At 49.8% G+C, this 19949-nt stretch overlaps 1 protein-coding gene across 2 annotated transcripts in view; it reads left to right on the plus strand.

Annotated features, from left to right (window-relative positions):
- GNAO1 (G protein subunit alpha o1) overlaps positions 1-19949 on the plus strand; it is a 148167-nt gene that overhangs the window by 102692 nt on the left and 25526 nt on the right. For both annotated transcript variants that reach the window (XM_030023999.2, XM_030023998.1), the window contains exons 5-6: positions 18164-18292; positions 18992-19121. In XM_030023999.2, the coding sequence (XP_029879859.1) occupies positions 18164-18292; positions 18992-19121 (259 nt within the window). The remainder of the gene's footprint in view (positions 1-18163; positions 18293-18991; positions 19122-19949) is intronic.

The raw sequence follows: 19949 nt of genomic DNA on the forward strand, positions 1-19949 counted from the left end.
AGACCACGTCACGGTATCTTGAAGGTGGGTGTTAGGCAATGCTCACCTTCCCATCCCACCAAAGACTGCCAGGAGAGCATGAGGACTGATCTTCCTCACCAGAAAACTCACTTAGAAGCAGAGGGAGAAGAGGTCTGCAGGACTCTGCATAACACAGCTCCATCATAAGACATTGCCACTTGTTATAATGCCCACCCTGCTTGGCCCCTCTCAGACACCGGCGCAGAGAAGAGCTCCACCAGACCCACTCTCTGCTGGGGCACAGCCTCTTCGTGGAGGAGAGGCCGCCCAGAAGCTGAGTTCCAGAGCCGGGCTCTTCCCTTTACCCTTTTCAAGCCACACATGCAAGTCATCACGGAAAGGGCGAACTGTCTCAAAAGACATTTCCTGGCTGGAGCTCATGCAAACTCTAAAGAAAATGAAGGAGAAGGAAAAGCAGGAGGTCCTGCCCCTTGTGAACACCTGGTTTCTGAAGGATTATATCTGTTCTCGGTCTGTGTGAAGGTGTCTGAGATGCCATCACCCTCCCCCAGTTAACTTCTTCCGTGCAGAGGAGAAGCTACAGAGCTGGGCTTTAAAGTGGAGCTTGTGGCAGCACCCAGCGACATGGGAACATCCAGGAAAGCATTCGCCAGCTGAACTAGAGCTCCAACGCCTTGCTTGCTGCCTTTCCATCTGAAATAGCAAATTCTTCAGCCAGCTCCACTAAAAACTCAACACCTCTTTAGATACGGATCTTGCAGGCAAAAACTGGTGGTATAGTGTTGTCACGTCCCCCCTCCTAATCCTCCTTTACCCCCAAAAATATCTCTAAGATCTGTCTGAAGAGACCCAGGAGATAACACAGACTGCACTGCAAGGAGGAGCAGAGAAGTTACGTAGGTAGTTCATTCCTTGGGGACAAAGCCGTAGCAGTACCTGCTACGTCCCTGCCGTTTTTCATTGCCATGTTGCATCGTAACAGTGTTGTCTTTGGCCTGGGGATTAGTAAAATCTTGACATCTTGATTAAATAAATTGCTATTTAATGACCCACCATACCAATCAGGGCTGTCCCACTTTTGGCAAAGCTCCCACCCAGAAGGGTAGGAGCCAGGCAGTAGTTCACACTGCCTGGAGGAGGGGACACTGCCAGAATTTGGGAACAATCTCTTCTCTTTTCACATTTTGCTTAGAGATGAGAAGCAGCCAGCACCACTGATAAACACAGCACAGGGCATTCACCCCCAAGGAAACCTGCTGAACCGTAGTCTTGAACCCTGGATAATCTGTTCGCATCGCCGAGTGACAGACCCAACAGGAATTTCTTCCTGCCTTGCGAAGGGCTGTGGGTGACAGATTCGGCAGGAAGATTTGACTTTTTTTGGCTGAGTATTTGTGTATTTTTAGGCTGAAATGTCCTTACGAAACCAGATGGAGCTGGCAGGCTGCCACCAAGAGTTGGGGCTGGGTATTTTTTTATTGTTGCTGTTCCGTTCAGTTTGTTTTTTCACTGCTACCCCTACTGCTGTCCACAGCCCCCCCTCTCCCACCAGCTCTGCCTTTCAGCAGGCAGCGCTCATGCCCTGCAGCTCACCCATCCACTGCGGTCTCCCGCCTTCCACCCCAACCTCCTTCCCACGCTGGGGGACGGCAGTGCTGGGATGCAGCTCCACAGCCGGGGAGTCAAGGCTTTCCTGGGAGTCCGTGGCCCCTGCTCCTCCTCTCCTGCAGAGCCAGGGAGACCAACCTTCCCTCTCTCTTTCTGCACCTTGCAGTTTGACATACCGTGCACTCCCAGCTCTGCTGTCACAGCCTGCCCTGCAAGACAAACAGCATCGCTCATACGGGGTGAGGGCAGGAGATGGGGTGTCTCCCACCAGCGAGGCTCTCGGAGCATCCTAGTGCTGTTTGAAGCTCCTTAGGGAATGGGCTAGCTCTAGCAATGCAGATGTCCCTCTGCATGGGTAATTCCTGCTTTATGCCAGCTAGTCGGCTTCCAGCTCATCGGTCACCGGGGGCTGTGAGCCCTGTCCTCCCCCCACCCCCGCAGCGCATGTGGCCAGGTGAGGACCAGCCGGCTGCTCTCAGCCTCGTGGTTCTGCAGTGTGTCTGCAGGCAAAGCTGTCAGGAGGCCACCATGCTGTGGCTCTTCTTCACACGATTGGCGTCAGGTCTAGCACCGTCTGCAACGCTGGGAGGCGAGCACAGTGGTGGTGCATGGTTTCCCTATGTATTTGCTGTCCGTTTGAAATCCTTAAATGGCAAAGAATGGCAGGAACGTGGGAATTTCTTTGTAGCCGGGCTCTGGGATGGAGCAAGCCGTCTTCCACATGGGTCTGCAGGCACCAGTGGCAAAGGTGTGACAGGGAGATGCTGCCCGCCCCCTCCTCCATGGGTCCTATCCCAGAAATCATCCCGGTTTGGAAAGAAAAGTTGCAAAGGGACTGTGCCGCAGTCTGGGGAGCACACGGCAGCACGTCGGGAGCTCTCAGGCAGAGCTGCCTGCCACGGCCACGGGATGAACAGCTCAGAAGGAGCAAATCCAGCCCAGGACAAGCACTGCCAGGCAGGGCAGATAAGCTCCACACACTCGGGATGCAGTTATCTCCCTTTCCCCCTCCTTCACATTTTCACGGCCACCAGTCTTTCCCTGCCCCAGGTGTCTCAGCATGACACTCCCCTCCCCTGACCGCAGGAGGTGCGATCCCTCCATCGGTCACCCGGTCCCCCGTCCTGCCCCTGCTCAGGGGATGCGCTGTGCTGGGATGGTGCCATTCATCAGGCCCCACTGTGCAAGAGAGCCCAAAAAGCATTTGAGTGACTGCTAGAGGTGTGGAGCCGCTGCCGTTCCCCCCCGCTCTCTCTCAGGGTCCACATGCGCACCCCCTGCTAGAAGAGGGGGAGCAGTGCAGCATCCCTACGCTCAGGTGTTTAAGGTTAGGAGTTAAATCCAAAACCAATCATGAGCTTAGCCAAAAAGCCCCCATTTTTCAATATATATTAAGACAACCATTGGAAAATTGCTTTTATCTGCTGCTTCTTAAGCCCTCTGGCTTATACTTTAAAGCCTTTTGTCTGTGAACAGGAGAGCTGGAAAGTCCTTTTTTATTTCCTTAAGCAAATAGTCCATCTAATATCCAGCCTTGAGGGGCTGAGGCTTTAAGAGAGAACAAAAACGAAGGGGGGAAAAAAAAAAAGAAATGTAGCAAGCATTCTGACACTTGCCATAAAATCACAGGACTTGGCAACAATGGGGATGAAGCACCCGGAGCTGTGCCCACGAAGGGAGGGTGGCATAGCCGCCGGTAGGAAGGCAGAGCTCCCGGGCACACCCCGAGAGCCCGTGGTGCCCTTCGGTCAGCAGGTTGAAGGTCCTTGTCTCAGTTCCCCGATGGGGACAATAAACACACTCCTATTTATGAGATGCCTACGTCCACGGTGGCAAGAGCAGCGAAGGCAGCAGCAGAGCAAGGCAGAAGCTTGTTGGCTTGCGCAGGCAGGCAGAGCGTGGCGGGGGCGGGGGCGGTCCGGGTGAGCCCCACAGGAGCAGAGTCCCAGTGCTTGGCCAAGACAGTCCTGCCGAAATTGGGATTCGCCTGGTGGAGCCCCGGGCACTGATCTTTTCACAGACTAATTGATATAATAGCTCTAATTAGCCTTGTAGCAAACACCACTTTGTTTCTTGCTTATCCAGGCCAAGTGCTGAGCCAATATTCAACCCCCAGCCATTGATTTCCTACTGCTTTTTAGGTAGGAAAGGGGGAAATATGGGGTTTCTTTCTCCACATAGAAGACATTTGGGCACGGCCGGTGCTGTGCATACGGTGCGGACGTGGGGCGTCTTGGAGGACACCCAGCACTGGGGGTGTTTGGCCGCAGGCAGCACGGCCGAGCAGGTAGGAAGGGCTGTGCTTTCCCTTGGGTTTTCATTAGCAACCCTGCGGAGAGCAGCAGGCATGGCTGCTCCCCAGCCTGATGCCTCTGGCTCCACAAAGTCGGCAGGACCTGGGCGGGGGGGACATGTCGCCCAGCTGTGGCCCCCTTCAGGACTGGGTCAGTGCCAGGGGTGGCCTTCCTGCCTCCTCCCTCTCTTGGACACCTGACAAGGGGTTCGTACCTGTTTTTTTTCCCAACGCACATGCTGATGAGACGATCATTGATTTGGGCAGGGGAACCGAAGGCAGCCGAATGTGACACTGCCGCATTACTGCCTCACATGCCACTCTCCCATACAAGCTGGGCATGAGCCCAGCCAGCACAGTGAGCCAGATGATACACTTTAGGCACATTTTTGACCTTTTCCTATTATTCTTTTTTTTTTTTTTTCCCTGCAACACACAGAGCTAGTGTTAGGTCTGTATCAGTTCGTTCATCCGTACCTTTTACACTGACTGTCTATTAGAGTAAAAACAACACTGAGACTGTCGATAAACTATTATTTCACCTTCTCCAGATCTGTTCCTTACCTTCAGACCACTGGCGTAACACACAGATCCAAACCCACAACTCCGATTTTGCCAGCCCCTGTCAGAAAACCCCCTAATTTCCCTCACGCCCCTGACCCCCCCAGCAGCCCGTGCTCAGGCTCTCAGGGTAATTCTGCATGGGCTGTTGTGGACAGGCACACACTCACTCCAATCTGCAGGCACAGGCTCTGGGCAGGGTTGCTTAGTTTGGTCACGACAGCACAGTTCAGAGCAGAAGGAGGCTGGAATACAGCAGAGCGAACACCCGTCCTTGTGCCAAAATCCTCAGGCTTACACCTTCCCCACCTCCGATATGTTTAATGCATTTAAATGCTTGAGTGCCTGGAGAAGGCACCTCCTCTGAGGTCCCTGGGGGTCTCTTCTGGAACTGAATTTTTTGGGAAAAAAGGGGAGAAATGGTGCTGAGCCTAGATTTTAGGCAGCACCTTCTCCATGCTGCTGAGAGGGGAGGGAAGAGATAGAGGGGAGAAAAACCAGGCACAGACCGCACCATGGAGCCATGCCAAGGAAATGTCAGCTTGGGTTTTGGCGGTTAGTCCAAGCCTTGCTGGGGATTTATGCTGCACTTTGCCTCGCTGTAACCCATTCCCTGCTGGGCTATGTTGAGCAGCAGGTTTGCTGGGACCACCAGCACTGAAAAGAAATTCAGTGCTCCAAAATTGTAAGCCCAGGCCATGAAACACCCCACGAGCAGTCACTGTAGCTCTGAGGCTCTGACAGCACTTTTAATGGCATCAATCAGCATTTCCCAATCCTTCAGTATTGCTCTTGATATGTAAGGTTTGATGATAGCATAAGAACCATTTCTAAATCCTCGTTCAGGAAAATACCAGGCAGTACATCCTACTGAGCAGCGTTAATGTCAGTTTAAACATTTTCAGCTAAACAGCTCCACAGTCTTGCAATCCCCAACATGAGAAATACTGCACCTGGGAATGTGCTGAACAGTGAGGCCAAATCTGCAATGGGCAGGAATAGGAGACAGAAGGGGAAAGAGGAGACTGACACTAGCTAGCAGCTTCTGAGAGCTGGGAATTGATAACTGAGTCCAGGCAAAAATCTTTGCTCAAATTAAACTGATGTTGGAAGCAGCAACTCTGCATTAAGAAATCCCCCGAGGAGTATCTCATTGAACAAAAATACATAAACAAAGAAATGACACAAATATAGAAGTTACAAATAAACTCAGGAAAAAAGGCTACACATTTCTTCCCAGTAGCTCAAATACCTCTATCCTACCCAGGGAACCATCCTTAAGGACATAAGAGCCTCTTCCCCACCCACGATAAAGAGCTGCATCTCGTCATCCAGAGTCTCGACCGGGTCCCACCTGCATGCAGTGATGGCAGTGCCAGTCCTGAAGGTGACAGAAGGGAGCTTTTGGTGCAGACACCCTGGCCGTGCCTCTGGGCAACCCCTTCCCACCTACCTGGGCAGGGCTGGATGGGTTTCCCACTTGCTTGTGCTTCCCAGCACCAGTGGAGCTTTCTCTGAAGTGGACCACACAGGCAGGGCAGCGAGGCTCAGCCCTGCCGTGTTCATTCAGATGTCTGTGATCACTATGGGAGACTTAAGAGCATCTGCTTAAAATAGTTGGTAGTAAATAGCAAATGTCCTAAATGCACAGAGGTCACCTGCACGACCTGTTTATGTCACCAAGGGTTTCTCTGACTTCTGTGCAGGCACCCATCTGAGTGTCTGAACCCCTGGTCTAGCTGGTTCGGTCCATTCATCCTGTTCTTTGTCTTCCCTTGCCCCAGAACAGAAGTACCATGGGCAGGCTGTAGGTTTTGCTTTGACCCTGCTGACTCCACTTGAAGTGTTGCTGCTTTCCACCAGCTTGATGAGAAATCTGGGTGTAAGAGTAGCACTGGTACCCTGTCTGAAGTCCCAGCAAAAAACATCGCAGACTGGGACTCCCTGGCTCATCGGGGCATCTGGTGGTGACAGTGGGGAGCAAGAACCTTTGCTCCACGGGAGGAGAGAGCTCCTATATGGACGTATAGCCTACATCAACAGGGAAAACCTGAAGGAAAAATTGGATCAAATCCAGTATCTGCCTTTAAACATGCTACCTTGCATCCCCTGCCACGTGTTCCCATAACAACAGAGCCACATTACGCACCTCTGTGGTTTTGACTGCAGTCCCCCAGCTGCTCCCTTCGCACTGCAGCGTGCCACGTCACGCTGGCTCCCTGCCCATGCATGCTGAGCCTGGGTGCCCTCTGGCACACAGGAGGTGATCCTGGGGAACACTGGCTGCCTGCTTCCTGGCTCCTTCCTCCACACTGCTCATCCTCCTCCTTTTTCCTCACTTACGCCTTAAATCTCATCAGTCCAATCCTCAGCCCTGGGGACAAGTGGGTCATGCAGTCAGTGCGTGAAGAAGACCCAACGTGAACAACATACACACTTATGCAAAGGCAGGGGCCTAGCGTGAGCAACAGCGCAGGTATGACCCAGACCTGTCCTGCAGCCTTCCCTGTATGGACATAAGGGGGCACTCCTGGGATTCAGGGGGTTATTTTTATTTTCACTTTGCAGTGGGAGCCAAAAAGCTCTTTATTTTGAGAAGCTTCAAACATTGATTGGATACGGCTGATCCTTCCCTCAGCTGGTGCAGTGCCACCAGATGAATAAATCTTGCATGCATCTGTAATTACTGCTTAGCTTGTGTTTAAATGCAGCATCATTGATCTGCAGAACTCATCAAAATCCATATAGGAATGCATGAAATTATATTGGATGGAGCAGAAAAGTACATGACAACATCCATTTTCAGCCTTCCTTGTTCACCAAAACAAAGTATTTATTTATCTCTATTCAAATTCTTGGGTTAACTTATGATTTAATCATCAATTGTAACACCATTTTATGGGCTGCTCTTTATGTAGGGAATATATTTCTTTCTTATAATAGGCCAGCAAATTTCTGCCAGCCTTACAGTATCTGCCCCTACATGGGCAAAATCCCTATTAAAAGCATGGAAGTATATTGCTTAAGGGTTATAAAATTCATACGGAAAGGTCTTGTGGTTAAAGCTCCTGTCTGTGATTTAGGGAACCAAACGGACTTCCAAGTGCCACCACAGACTTCCCGTTGTGTCCTCAGGCGAGTCATCTATCCCCTTAATACCTGTATTCCTCCTAAAGCAAGTGTGATTAATAACATTTCCCTGCTCCAGTGGGAGGTTGGAAGGACACATCAATCATGCTCAGCAAGAGTTGAGGTGCTCCCACAGCAGGCAGCGCAGAAACATGGGTTGGGCAAGGGCGATGCTTGTGCTAACCAGCCATCTGCTTGAGATGCTCTCCTCCCCTTCTGCGGCCAAGAGGAAGCTCAGCAAAAGCATTTATTGGCAATAAAGTCTGCGTTGTCTGGAAGACCTCCTGATGTTTTCCAGACCTAACGCTGCTCTGGGCCAGCTCCATCCTCCCACTGGAAGTGAAGAGCTCCTGGGTCTGTTCAAACTTCTCCCACCAAGCAGGCAGGGACTCCTGGTCCACTCACCTGGCTTACTGCAGCACCTTGGCCTGTGGCTCGCTCCCAAGAGATGTGGTCACTGGCAGGTCCATGGACAAGACAGCAGAGGCTGCTTCTGGCAGGGACATGTCCCCAGGGCACACGGGAAAGTGTCTGCACAAGCTCCAAGTGCAGAGGCAGTAACTGTCCCCAGCCCTCATAGAGGAACATGCCTTGGAGGTGCTGTCCTCAGCTCATCTCCCACAAAGCCACACCAGCTCTGCAGCCGGGCTGTCCCATACAGAGTATCCTAAACTGATTTTATCACACACACATCCCTGATGCATCTTCAGCTGAACACAGGGATCAGCCCACTCCTGCAGAGACCTGGGAGCGACCCAAAGGGCTGTTTGGTGGGCTGCCGGAGCCTAACCCCCCCAGGGTGGTTGTGCAGTGACAGGACGCTACGATTACAGACCTCTATGAGGTTGCTCATGCCTGTAAGAGAGGGAGGAGGGAAAAATGGGTGGTCAGCAGGATGTCTCACCAGCCCAGCCTGGCCCAGGTGAGCGCCTTTCCTGGTGGGAACGATCGAGATATTTTGATATACAGCAAACAAATGTCCTCCTAACGATTTAGCTGAACGTTTTCTAAAGGGATGAGAAACTCCATGAATTTTCCTTTATGTGTCTCTGCTTCTGGATCCGTCCTGGACTGAAACCAAAATGTTGCAATACCATAAGCAAAGCTGTTCTCAGAGGAGCCTCAGCCTGACAGCTGCTGAGAAGGACCAGAAACTCCATTTGCATAGCATAGATTTTACACACCCAAGAGATCCACCTATGTCTGGGATAACTAAGACATTTTTAGCGTGCAGCCAAGGATAACATTTCCAGGTTTTGCTTTTGCTAGCTGTGGGTCACATCCGTCCACAGCAGAGCATTGGCTGATTTTGGTACCCACGGTTTCTGGCAGGGATGCTTAAATAGGATTTGAAAGCAGAAATCCCCATAGCTTGCTAATAGGTCAGGAAAATGGACAGATGAGAAGATCCAGGAACACAATTTCCACTCCATCACCAGCAATGCATCTTCCTCAGCACAGTGAGTGGATAAATGAGGCCCCTGATTGAAGTCAGCTCCCGACAGACCAACCCCACTCTTCGTAATTGCACTGTCACCCAGCTATGGGCATCCTCTATCTGCTTGATACAAGAGCGCAGATCTCATTAACTAATGCTTTCCTTCGTAGCATTAGATCTAAATCCCTCGCCAGTGCTATCCCTGCTGCAGACAGACACCTAGCACTCCAAAACCACTGCAGCTATATCTGGTTTTTTCCTTCCAGCCTAGAAATGGAGATGTTAATGCTACTTCCCCTACTGCCACAAGTGTGTAAATAGATGTCCTGGGCCTTCATGTACACCCTGATGAATCTCCCTGGCCAGTGGTTGGTTAAAGTCCACGGGACCGGTTTCATCTGTGGCCACAGCTGTCTGCTTTCTGGGTTTGGAGTAATTCTGAGTAATTAGCTCATGAGATTGCCTTGGGGCCAAACCAAATGGGCTGCCGTGTGCCGTAAGGAGCCTGGGGTGAGCGAGCCTTCGTGCCTTTGTCGGCGTGCTCACTGCAGGGACCATGGCCGCGGCGGGCTGGTTTTGTCAATGTCTATCCCTGGTTTGGGCTGAGCAGCCGAGTGCCGCATGGGTGAACCTGCCGCCTCGCGCGGACGCGCCGGGAGCCCCGCTGCAGCGCGGGGGCTGCGTCCTCTGATCGGGGCTCCTTCCCAGAAAAAGCTCTTCATTATCCCAAACTCCCCACAGCTTATTTTTAGCCTCTCTTTTTCTTTCCTTTCTTTCTTTTTCTTTTTTTTTTTTTTAACAGTATAGAAAGCCATCAGCTCTACTGTCAGCAGGTTTATAACAGCAGTCCTGGAGAAAAAAAAAAAAAAAAAAAAAAAAAAAAAGCATCAAACCCACTTACTCTGTTGTGTAAAGGTTTAGGCATAGATCCTGCTCGCTTCCAGGGTGCTGGGTCCCACCATGCCTCATCCGTGCTCCAGCTCAGCTACCGTCCTTGAGAGCTGGTCATCAGAAGGAAGCAGAGGCTTACATAAAGCAAGAGCTAGACTGGAGCTGTTGAGCTTTCCTCTGCTTCAGCCAAAGTTCGATTAACGCCTGCGTCTGCCCTGGTGTGCGGAGGACACCTGCGTGCAGGGCCACCAGGAGAGAAGACCTTGCACAGCCTGAGCCGTACATCATCCCAGCAGGCTCGGATTTACACAGCGCCGCTGGAAAGATCCAGCCAGCCCCCATAAAAATCTTTTGCTTATAAAACAAAGGCAAGGGTGCCCTGTGGTCAGTGGCTCTGCGCTAAACAATGATTTAAATCACGGAGGCTTTGTATAAACAGCAGTATTGCCCAGATGAGGACACTTCTAAAAGAGATCGCACCACTGCTAGCAAACCACGTTCACCAGATCTGCCCATGCAGCAGCTCCGAGGGGGCTGGCATTAAACTGGCTGGTTCTCCAAGTAGCATCGTATTAAGTGACTATAAAGCAGATGGTTACATATAGAACAAGGCTCCCTCCTTTCACCATCTTGGATAGGATCCAGGAGATGAGGAAAACCCCTTCCTGGCATGATGAAAGGCTGTGAAGACCTTCTGTGCATGAATGTCTCGGGAGCAGAGCAGAGATGCTCCACAGGGGATGTGCAGAGGTCTACGGAGATGTCTCCAGAGAAGCACCTGGGGAATAGGGAGGAGAGAGAGGACAGCTGTTCCCATACAATAATTAACAAAGTTAAACTCTGAGATGGCAGTTTAAAAACCAGAAAGAGGCAGTTTTTCACAGACAGGGTAGCTGAGCTGGGAAATTTCTTGCTGCAGATGTGCCTGTTAGAAGTTTACATTGCTTAAAAAAAACGCCTAGACAAATTTCTGGAAGAAAAGTCATTGAGGGGTAATAGATATAAAGATATCACCCTTCTTTTTGAAACTCCGTTATCGATAGGAAGTATTGGTGGCTGGGAAAACTCTGAGTACGGCATGCTTGCCCTCTTCTCTCAAGATCTGCTCTTGCACACTAGCTAAGCTAGGTGGGTCATTGATCTGATCCAGACACATTGTTTTTCTCCTTTGTAAGGGTTCCAATATGTAAAAAAAAATCTTCATCATCCCCTCTTATGCACCATCCAATTTCCAAATTTCACTGCAGAAAGATGAGCCCACACCTGCTTTCCCAGGGCTGCTCCAAAACTGTTTCTGAGTAGGTTGTTGGTGTTGGCTTGTCCTCCAAAGCCCACCTCTCCCCCAGCCAGAGGTCTGATCACAAACTCAAACTGTACCACAGTGTCCTTTTATTCCAGCAGGAACAAGAGCATGATATATTATTGCTGACCAAACCACCACCCATGAGCAAAGCCAGCCAGCAGCTTATGCCTGGAGACCCTTTATGTCCTGAAGTATCTTTGTTATGCAGTTGCTATTTAGTGACTCTGCTCATGTGATGCTAAAAATTATTCTGGATCCAGTCATGCCTTGGAAAACTGCAAGTCTAACTAGGACAGCTAAACTCCAACCTGCTTTTGTTCATTCTTCCTGCCTATCATTAGTATTAATATCAACTTGTCAAGTTGATCTTGATGTACAAGCCCTGTACAGCCCTGCTTCAGTGCAGGGGAAAAAAAAAAAAAAAAAAATCATCTCAATGTAACATCCCTTCTGTCAAGATTTGGCACCATCCTTTAACATCAGGGACCACCCTCCTCGTTTCCCAGGGGAGAGTAATGAAAACCCAGGGCATCCAGCAGAGTTCATTCAGGGAAATAACCCCGGTCATCTCTGGGCCGGATGACTGTCACTCCAGCTGTTAGCAGCCTGAAAGAAGCAGGCACCAGAAGGGGCTTGTCGCTGGTTGGATTTCAGGGAGGGAAGCTGTGGAGTGTCCATGCTGATATCTCGTCTAGGTGGATGTGAGATGAGATTTGTCATCAAGACCAGCGGCAGGACAGCAGAGCCTGCCGTGTAATTCATGTGATTCCCATCAAGGCAGCACTGGCCAAGTGGTGAGCGCAGCCAGAAACACAAAATGCGTTGCCCAAGGTCCAGGAGTAAATTCCCAAGACCTTCCTTCTCTGGGCTGGGCTCAGAAAATGCCAGACGATGCTCTTGCCCTCTTAGCTGAATTACTTATCCCCTAAGGTCTCTTCCTCCCGCCTGCCGTAACCCACCTGGTAGTGCCCGAGGAGCAGTGCATAATGTGTTCTTCCTTCTGTTAGGAGGACAGGAGGGCTCTGCGCACACATATGCGCACCATGGTCCCTACCCTTAGGTGGGATTGATTTCTGAAGGGACACGATGCCGCTGCTTTGCTACATTTCAAGCCTTTCATAACTAATGATTAAGATGTGTTGTATCACCGCTGTGCGTGCTGGATGAGTGCTGGGCTCTGAGACTGGACTGTGGTTTATTTTTCCCCTTCCCCTAAAATAATACAACAGGATATGGCTGGCCATGGCATCTACAGGGAAGATGCTGCAGTGCCACGACCTCTGGGTGTTTGCCCAGCAGCAGCTGCCCTCGTAGCCATGCCAAGCTGTATCACACCTTCGGGAAGCAGCACCCACATGGTTTTCTCTTCTGGTAGAAGATACTCCAAAGAGTTTACTAAGCTGTTGTAGAGCCACTATTGACACTCAGTCCCTAAGCCCAGTGCTTATCCTCTGAATCCTTAGTCTACAGTCACTAAATATGAAATGGTTTTAATGCTAAATATACATTGAATTGTGTATTCATCAGTGAAAGAAAGGAAGAAGCTAAGGTACAAGCTAAGCTCAGATGCAGATAACCTTCCATCCATGAACTAGGAAGGAGGGCTCAGGTGGAGACACCTTCACATAAGCATCTGGAGTTAGATGAGATGGATCCTGCTCGTGACGACCTTGATTAAAAACTCGGCATTTGCCAGGACACGATGCTGGAGCTGACCCTCGAGCGCCTCTGTACATGGAGTAGAAAATAACCCAGCGGTGACTCAGCTGCATCTGTTGACAAATGGGGATCTGCTTTTTCAATTGAATACAACGCAAGCCAACAAAACGAGGCTGGGGTATCCCACGCACAGCCTTTCCTTCATGGAGGAAACGTCGACAGAGGCTAGGAGTGGCAGGACAGAGGAGCAGCTGGGAAGATGCTGCTGTGTCCAGGCTTGCTCTCCTGAAGTTCCCACTCCCCTGCCTGCAGACCTGCCCCAGACCAAGACCCAGGCTGTGGCCACTGCTGCACCAGGGCTTGTCGAGCACAGAGGACGTGAGCTCGGGTGTGCGCAGTGCGAGCTGGATGCTGCCTGCAAAAAGACTGCCGAGGTGTCACCTTTGAGGCAAGAAATACCCAACAGACGTTTAACCATTTTATTGCCATTAACCTCAAAGGACATGAATGTACATCTGTGTAAGCTTTGCCACAGGTATCCAGCTTTGACCACAGCCTGCAACCTCAGGTACATGTCTTCATCCAAGAAAGCAGCCAGCGGAGCCTTTGGCACAGGCAGTACAATCCTGGGAGAAGGTTCCCGTGGTAGCAGAGTGCCTGAGGAGGGGTCCCCGTTCATGCGCTGCACGTAGGCTGCTGCCACGGGGCTGTTCCCATGGGATAACTCAGACAACAGTCCTTTCTCCATGCAGTGTCTCTGGCATCAACAGAGCTGCTACCATATGCTGTTGGAAGCAGGAAATGAAGGCACAAGAAACTATATTTACTCCCTATTTTCAGTATTACTGTGTGAAGATATTCAGTATCAACTGGTCCTTATAGACCGTCTGCCTTTCATAGCATCAGTTTGATGAGCTCCTCTCCCTGTATTTGGGAAATGCCATTTCTTGTGCATTTTGCTTTTAGCAGCGTAATATAGTCGGGCTTCGCCTCCCTGAGCCTGATAAACTGAGTGACTCAGAAACCTGCAATCTGCTTCAAAACAAAGCGTTTAAGATAAAAGATATAAGCAGTAATGGAGCCGCTCGGCTCAGGAGTATAAATGCTAGAAGGTTACTCAGGTACTCAAAAACCTTCTAACCTTTCTCCAGCTTTTTTTAACCCCTGCAAGCCCTGGGCAAGGCAGGCTGCAAATAAGAGCTGATGTGTCATTTCAGATATGCTTCCACTCCAGCATGCAAACCCCGGAGCTGGGAAGTGGAAGGAGCTCTGATGCCAGCACTGTGCAACGAAGATGACACGGAGGGGGAGAGCCGAGCGCTCGCTTTGCAGCCTCCAAAGTGCTCTTATTTCTGCTGGTTAAACAGATGCCAGCTTCTGAGGGGATTATGTGTCATCGAGCCTGTTGGCTGTGACAACTAATTATCTCCAGCAACAGTTTAGCCTTGAGATTTGCGGTTCAAAGGGCATACCAGGAGTGCTGTCATCCAGCACCATGTGCAGCAATTTGTCTCCACTTGGGTTTCCCTGTTCCCAAAAAGGTGGCACCCCCAACACATCCCATCCTCCACCAGCTCAAGCTCACACCCAGCAGGTCCTTCCAAGCAGCATGGGCAGGTGAAGCCCCAGAGATACCTCCAGTAGGAACCGAGGTGAACAAGCACCAGCTAAAATCAGCTCAGCATCTGAACAGCAGCCTGCCTGAGCTTTCCATTCCCGTAGCTGGATGTTAGCGTGGCAGCCGTGCCGCGGCATGCTCCTCCGGCTGAGCTTTGTGGGGTGCAGGCACCAAAGGGGTCCAGCTCAGCTGCGGCCAAGTCCAGGGGAAAAAAATACCTGCTGCAGCCTGAGATGGGAGAAATTCCAGGGGAGAGCAGCCAGAGGATTAAATGCTTTTGGAATGCAGCCTCAAAACCAGCACTGAAAATGTTGTATACCTTCATATAAATTGATGGCTGACCCTCATCGAGACTACCGGCAACAGATGAAAAGCAGACCCAGGCAACTGAAAGAATTTAAGTCCTTGAGAAACATATGGAGAATGATGGAAAAGACTAGAGATGAGGAAAGAGATGAAGAGGGGAGTTAATAGAAAAGGCAAAGGATGTGTCGGCAAGCAGGTATCAGAGCTGGGGTGCCTGGCAGCCAGGCTAGATGCATTAGCGCAGGAGTGACCCCGAGGCACTGGACTCGTAGAGGACAGGCTGGGTATTGGGGATACTAAGCATTGCTCTGTCACAGCACCAGTTAAGCACTGGGAAGCAGTACCCTCAGCCAGACAGATGCTAGAGACGCCCCCCCCCCAGCCGAGTTTCCTATGGGAACCCAACTGGGATTGGAAGCTGGATGTTGTCAGGAAGGAGAGGGTAGGTGGGATGGATGCTGCTGGGCTCTCCTCCCTCTATCGCTATCATCCTGCCCCCTCAAGAGGCTGGCAGGCTGCATCAGCTCCCCCAAACCTCTGACTCCCCAGAGTAACTCGGGGGGAGCCAGGCACATGAGGCTGCATCACCTCCATGGACAAGGACATGAAGGGAGGCGAGGCATTCCAAGCCTCAGAGACAGGTTGTATGCAGGATCAAATCAAATCTGGAGCTAATTTGCTGTCGGGCAGCCAAAGGGAACGCCTCATGGAAGAGCCGTAGGCTGTGCACGCCAGTGGCGAGAGCGAGAACCCCCTGAAGTCCCAGCACATGGCCTGGGGTTTAAAGGATGCTGCTGTTCACAAGCAAATCATCGCAGGTTGAAGGCAGTAATTACAGTAACGAACTCCTCCATCGCTGTGATGCCGAGTCCTCGGGCCAGTTTACAGTAGATTTCTTCATTTAGTGCACTCCCAGCATTAAAGGAGGATCTCAAAGGCAAGAATAATTAATAGGGAACATTAAATTGAAGAGAGTTCAGTCATAGGAAAATACAGAAAATGAAGATGGAGGAAGTGATAAAGGTCTTCAGAGTACTGCCAAGAGCTCCAAGAGGAAAAGAAAATCCTTCCCTCTCTTACACCTCCAGTTTTTACTGTCACCTTGAAGTATTTTGTTCCTGAGGACAGAGGAGAGACTTGGTCTCTGAATAACGGCACTGCAGAGCCGCCTCGGTCTGCAGGGACATGTGAAGAAATGCAGCTGTCTCTTAAATAACAGGAGTTGACACCAGTTGTGAATAGATGAGTGATCGTGGCTTCAGCCATCACAGCGGAGGATCTGATTTCAAATGAAGCCCCATTCATCCATCCAGGGCCCATCATAAGGCTATTAAGGGAGCATCTGTCACAAAACCACAATAGCTTTAAATGCTCGAAAAAGGGCACAACAAAAATAAGGCTGCTTAGCTTATATACTTTTCCCTGGGTGACGTGTTCCTTGCAATTCTTTAGCAAAAATGAATGATAAATATGATGGGTAGCCAAAATACGTGATGGGAGCAGGTTGAGGTTTGTTTTTCGCCTTAGTGTAGAGTTTGGTTGTCTGTTTGTTTTTCCAGGCTAGTGAGGTAGGCACGAAAGCCAGTGGCAATGAGTTTTCTCGAGTAGCAGAGTGCACGGCCCCAGCACCTTAGCTGTCCAGCTCCGGAGGCCTCACTCAGAGCACTCCCTCCAGGACACAAATGGAAAGCATTTTCCTGCTTTCTGATGCAGCAGGGAAAGCATCTCTGATGCAGCAGGGAAAGCATCTCCAGCGGCAGGACAGGGCGGCGTGTTCAGGCCAGGCGGGATGTGCTTTGGCAAGGCACAGGGAGAAGTGTGCTCACTGCCAAGTCGGTGTGATTGGGTTACTCATCAGGACTAAATCCACACTCTGTGTTAAAAAAGAATTGCATTTATCTAAACTGAAAGAGAAACTCAAGCTTAGACATCATAGCTATCTTATGTGAATGGTTCCAGCCCATATCTTCTTGCCCTCACCAGTAAACTCATATTCACCAGAGACAACAATGTCTTTTCCTTCCCTACAACTGTCCAGCTCCTCTTACTACTCTTTATTCTCTGCCAGCTGCATTGGGCAGAGCCACGATCCTCTAGCTAACACCAGAATGGGTACCCTCCCATCCTGCCCCCGGCATGTCACCTCCTGCCCCGCTGCCTCTTTGGGTGACATCCAGGCTGCCAGAAGCACAGAGATTGAAGGGCAAGACCACTGCTCATGCACAGACCTGCTCTATTATATTCACAGTATATTGAAAGCATCTCGTGTGCATTAGATTGATGCTCTGGGGCTGGAGGTAGGCATTTCAGCCCTGTAATGCACATCAAACCCCCTTTAAGAGGAACTGGGGTGTCTGCGTGCAGCTCAATGGCAGTGAGAAAGACTTTACTGTGTGATGCAGCTCTGTGTTTATAATTCATATTAAATTGTAATCCAAATTCCTCCTTTATATTTAGTTCGGCTGAGTTGTTTTGAAAAATTGTCTTGAATGTGGATGAAAAAATGGGTTGTGGTCATATGGGCACAGTTGCTGGGTTCCTCTACAAAAACATTTCATGCTGAAGAATAGGGCTTCCTACCCAAAGTTTCAGCCTATGGAGGCATTGCCTGAGTTCATAGATTTTAAGCCTAGAGCAGAATAAGGGTAAATATTTTAAAACTATCCAAGTGTTTTAGAAAGCTAAATGTCCCCTCTACCCCCCAAAAAAACCAATTTATACTCCCAGATTATCACCATCTAAGCCAGCCCCTGGATTTTGTCCAAGCGTTGCATCTCCCGCAGTCCCAGCCCTATGCTGGATTTCAAACTGAACCAGTGACTCACTCAGGCAGATTCATCTCCCTTCATTTGAGCTGACTGAAAGCAAGGCATCTTGTCAGAGCAAGCTGCCCCGGCTCCCTCCCTTCCCAGCAGAGAGAGAGGCACCTCCCAAAGGTGACTTGACCTGGCTGTTCTGGGAGCGAGACCTATGTTCTGCAGCTTCTTATCTGAATAAACCCTTGCAGAAAAGCATGTGTGTGTACAGAATCCAGCACCATGGACCAATTGGGACCTTTGTCTCTCAGGGAATAAAAATAGCACGTAATATTAAAACTGTGTATTTTCACAGATTGCATTCAGGGCTCACAACACACGCACACTTAATTTCCTGCTTTCAGTTCACTATCAGATTTTATGCTTAGGTTAGTGGGGTTTGTTAACGTTTCTTTTTCCCCAGAATAGAATTTTTTTCCTTTAACTGCAATACATTCAGCCATGAAAAATGAGATTGAAAAAGATTAATGGGAAGCTGAAGGATTCATCTGAGATTGACAAAGATTAACGTGAGTCTTATTCTTACCTGTTTTCTTTTTCTTTTCCCTTCTTCTCTTAGCTACCTAGACAGCTTAGATCGAATTGGAGCTGCAGACTACCAGCCCACGGAGCAGGATATCCTCCGAACCAGGGTCAAAACAACTGGCATTGTAGAAACCCACTTCACATTCAAAAACCTCCACTTCAGGTTAGTCTAAAACTGCATGTACCAGTAAATTTTCAGGGCATCTATTTGTCACAGGGTTTCCCCATAGCTCCCAAAGGAGAAGTTGTTAAATTGCCAGTTAACACGTGGATGGCTCCCACTGCAGAGGACATGGCATTTTGGGGGGTCAACAATATGCAATGTTTGACAGTCCTGTCTTGAAAATCAATGCCTTTAAGACAGGAGCTCATGGTACCTTCTAACCCAAACAAAAGCGCTTTGTTGGGAGGTATAATATGAGATCAGCCCCAAGTCTGATCAAGCTCATAAATATAAAAATATTTGGCCAAATCCTCTCTCTAAAGTGGGTCAGTCGCATGTGGTTAATGCTATAGATTGATCCATATGATGCCAGCCAATAGAGAGAAGAGGGCATGAAGACAGAAAGACATAACGCAGAGTATTTAGAGCATAGAAAACTCAAGAGCGCACGGTCACCACCTCTGCAGACCCTTTGGGACCCAGCACACTGCTGTGGCTCTCCCACAGATCCCCACATCCCTAGCTGTTACTGCTCCTCCTCGGCTCCAGGCTCTGGAGAAGACCAAGCCAGTGGTTAAAGACCTGTTGCTTTGTGTTTGGAGCCTTCCAGGGACCATATGGTCAGAAAATGCCAGGACTGCTAAAGTTTCCTCTTAACTAAGAAAGGGCAGGTGCTGACAGTCTTCTCCTGTGCCATAGGCTCTTTGATGTTGGGGGCCAGCGGTCAGAACGCAAGAAGTGGATTCACTGCTTTGAGGACGTCACAGCGATCATTTTCTGCGTCGCACTGAGTGGCTACGACCAGGTGCTCCATGAAGATGAAACCACGGTGAGTCTAACCAGGTCTTGGAGGCCCCAGCAATTCTTTATGGGATACTGCGTAGCCAGCAACCGCTCAGAGATCGCCGAATGCTCACTGGGGTGCTACAGTAATATGCTTTTGTCAGTCACTGCCCCTTGACACTGAAATCCTGGGGTGATTTGTCCTCCTCCACACTCTTTGAAATCAAGTCTGCATGCCCAGGTAATGCTTCCTTGCACCGGTAAAGTCACAGTGTTGTATTTCTCCTTTCTAGCTGACCTGTGTGTTTTCAAAATGTGTTAATGGGAACCTATATCCAGAAAGATGAGATATAGCTAGGTGGGCTTTTAAAATAAATGTTAAGGAAGTGGTCACGCTGTGGTGCAGAGGTGCTGGACGGCCATGCACAGCCGAGGCAGGCTCGGGCTAGGAGTATAACCTATTTTTTCAGGCTACAGAAATTCATTTTCCTGAGTAGACTGGAACTGTTTGATTCCTCAGGTAATTTGCTCTAGGAGAGGTTTTATGATTTCCCACTGTGACATTAGGCTCAAAATACCATCTGGAAATAAAGCTAGCAAGGAGCTGTGTGCTCCCTGGTATTAGAGTGCAATTAATACAAGTGAATTAAATACACAGAAAGGCTGCAAGAAGACTCATTACTGTATTCTGGCCATTCATTCAGTGTGATAGGGATGCATGCTTTTGGGACTAATGATGACTGCGGCGCGCACCCAGTTGCATTTGTTTAACGAAAAGAAATCAGAGGCCATACTCAGACTTGGTAACGATTTCATCTCTGCCCAGTCTGCAGCAGCATGGAGAGCTCGCTCCAGCCAGCTCTGTCTCCCTGAA

Source organism: Aquila chrysaetos, chromosome 9, assembly GCF_900496995.4.
Source record: "Aquila chrysaetos chrysaetos chromosome 9, bAquChr1.4, whole genome shotgun sequence".
Taxonomy (NCBI): domain Eukaryota; kingdom Metazoa; phylum Chordata; class Aves; order Accipitriformes; family Accipitridae; genus Aquila; species Aquila chrysaetos.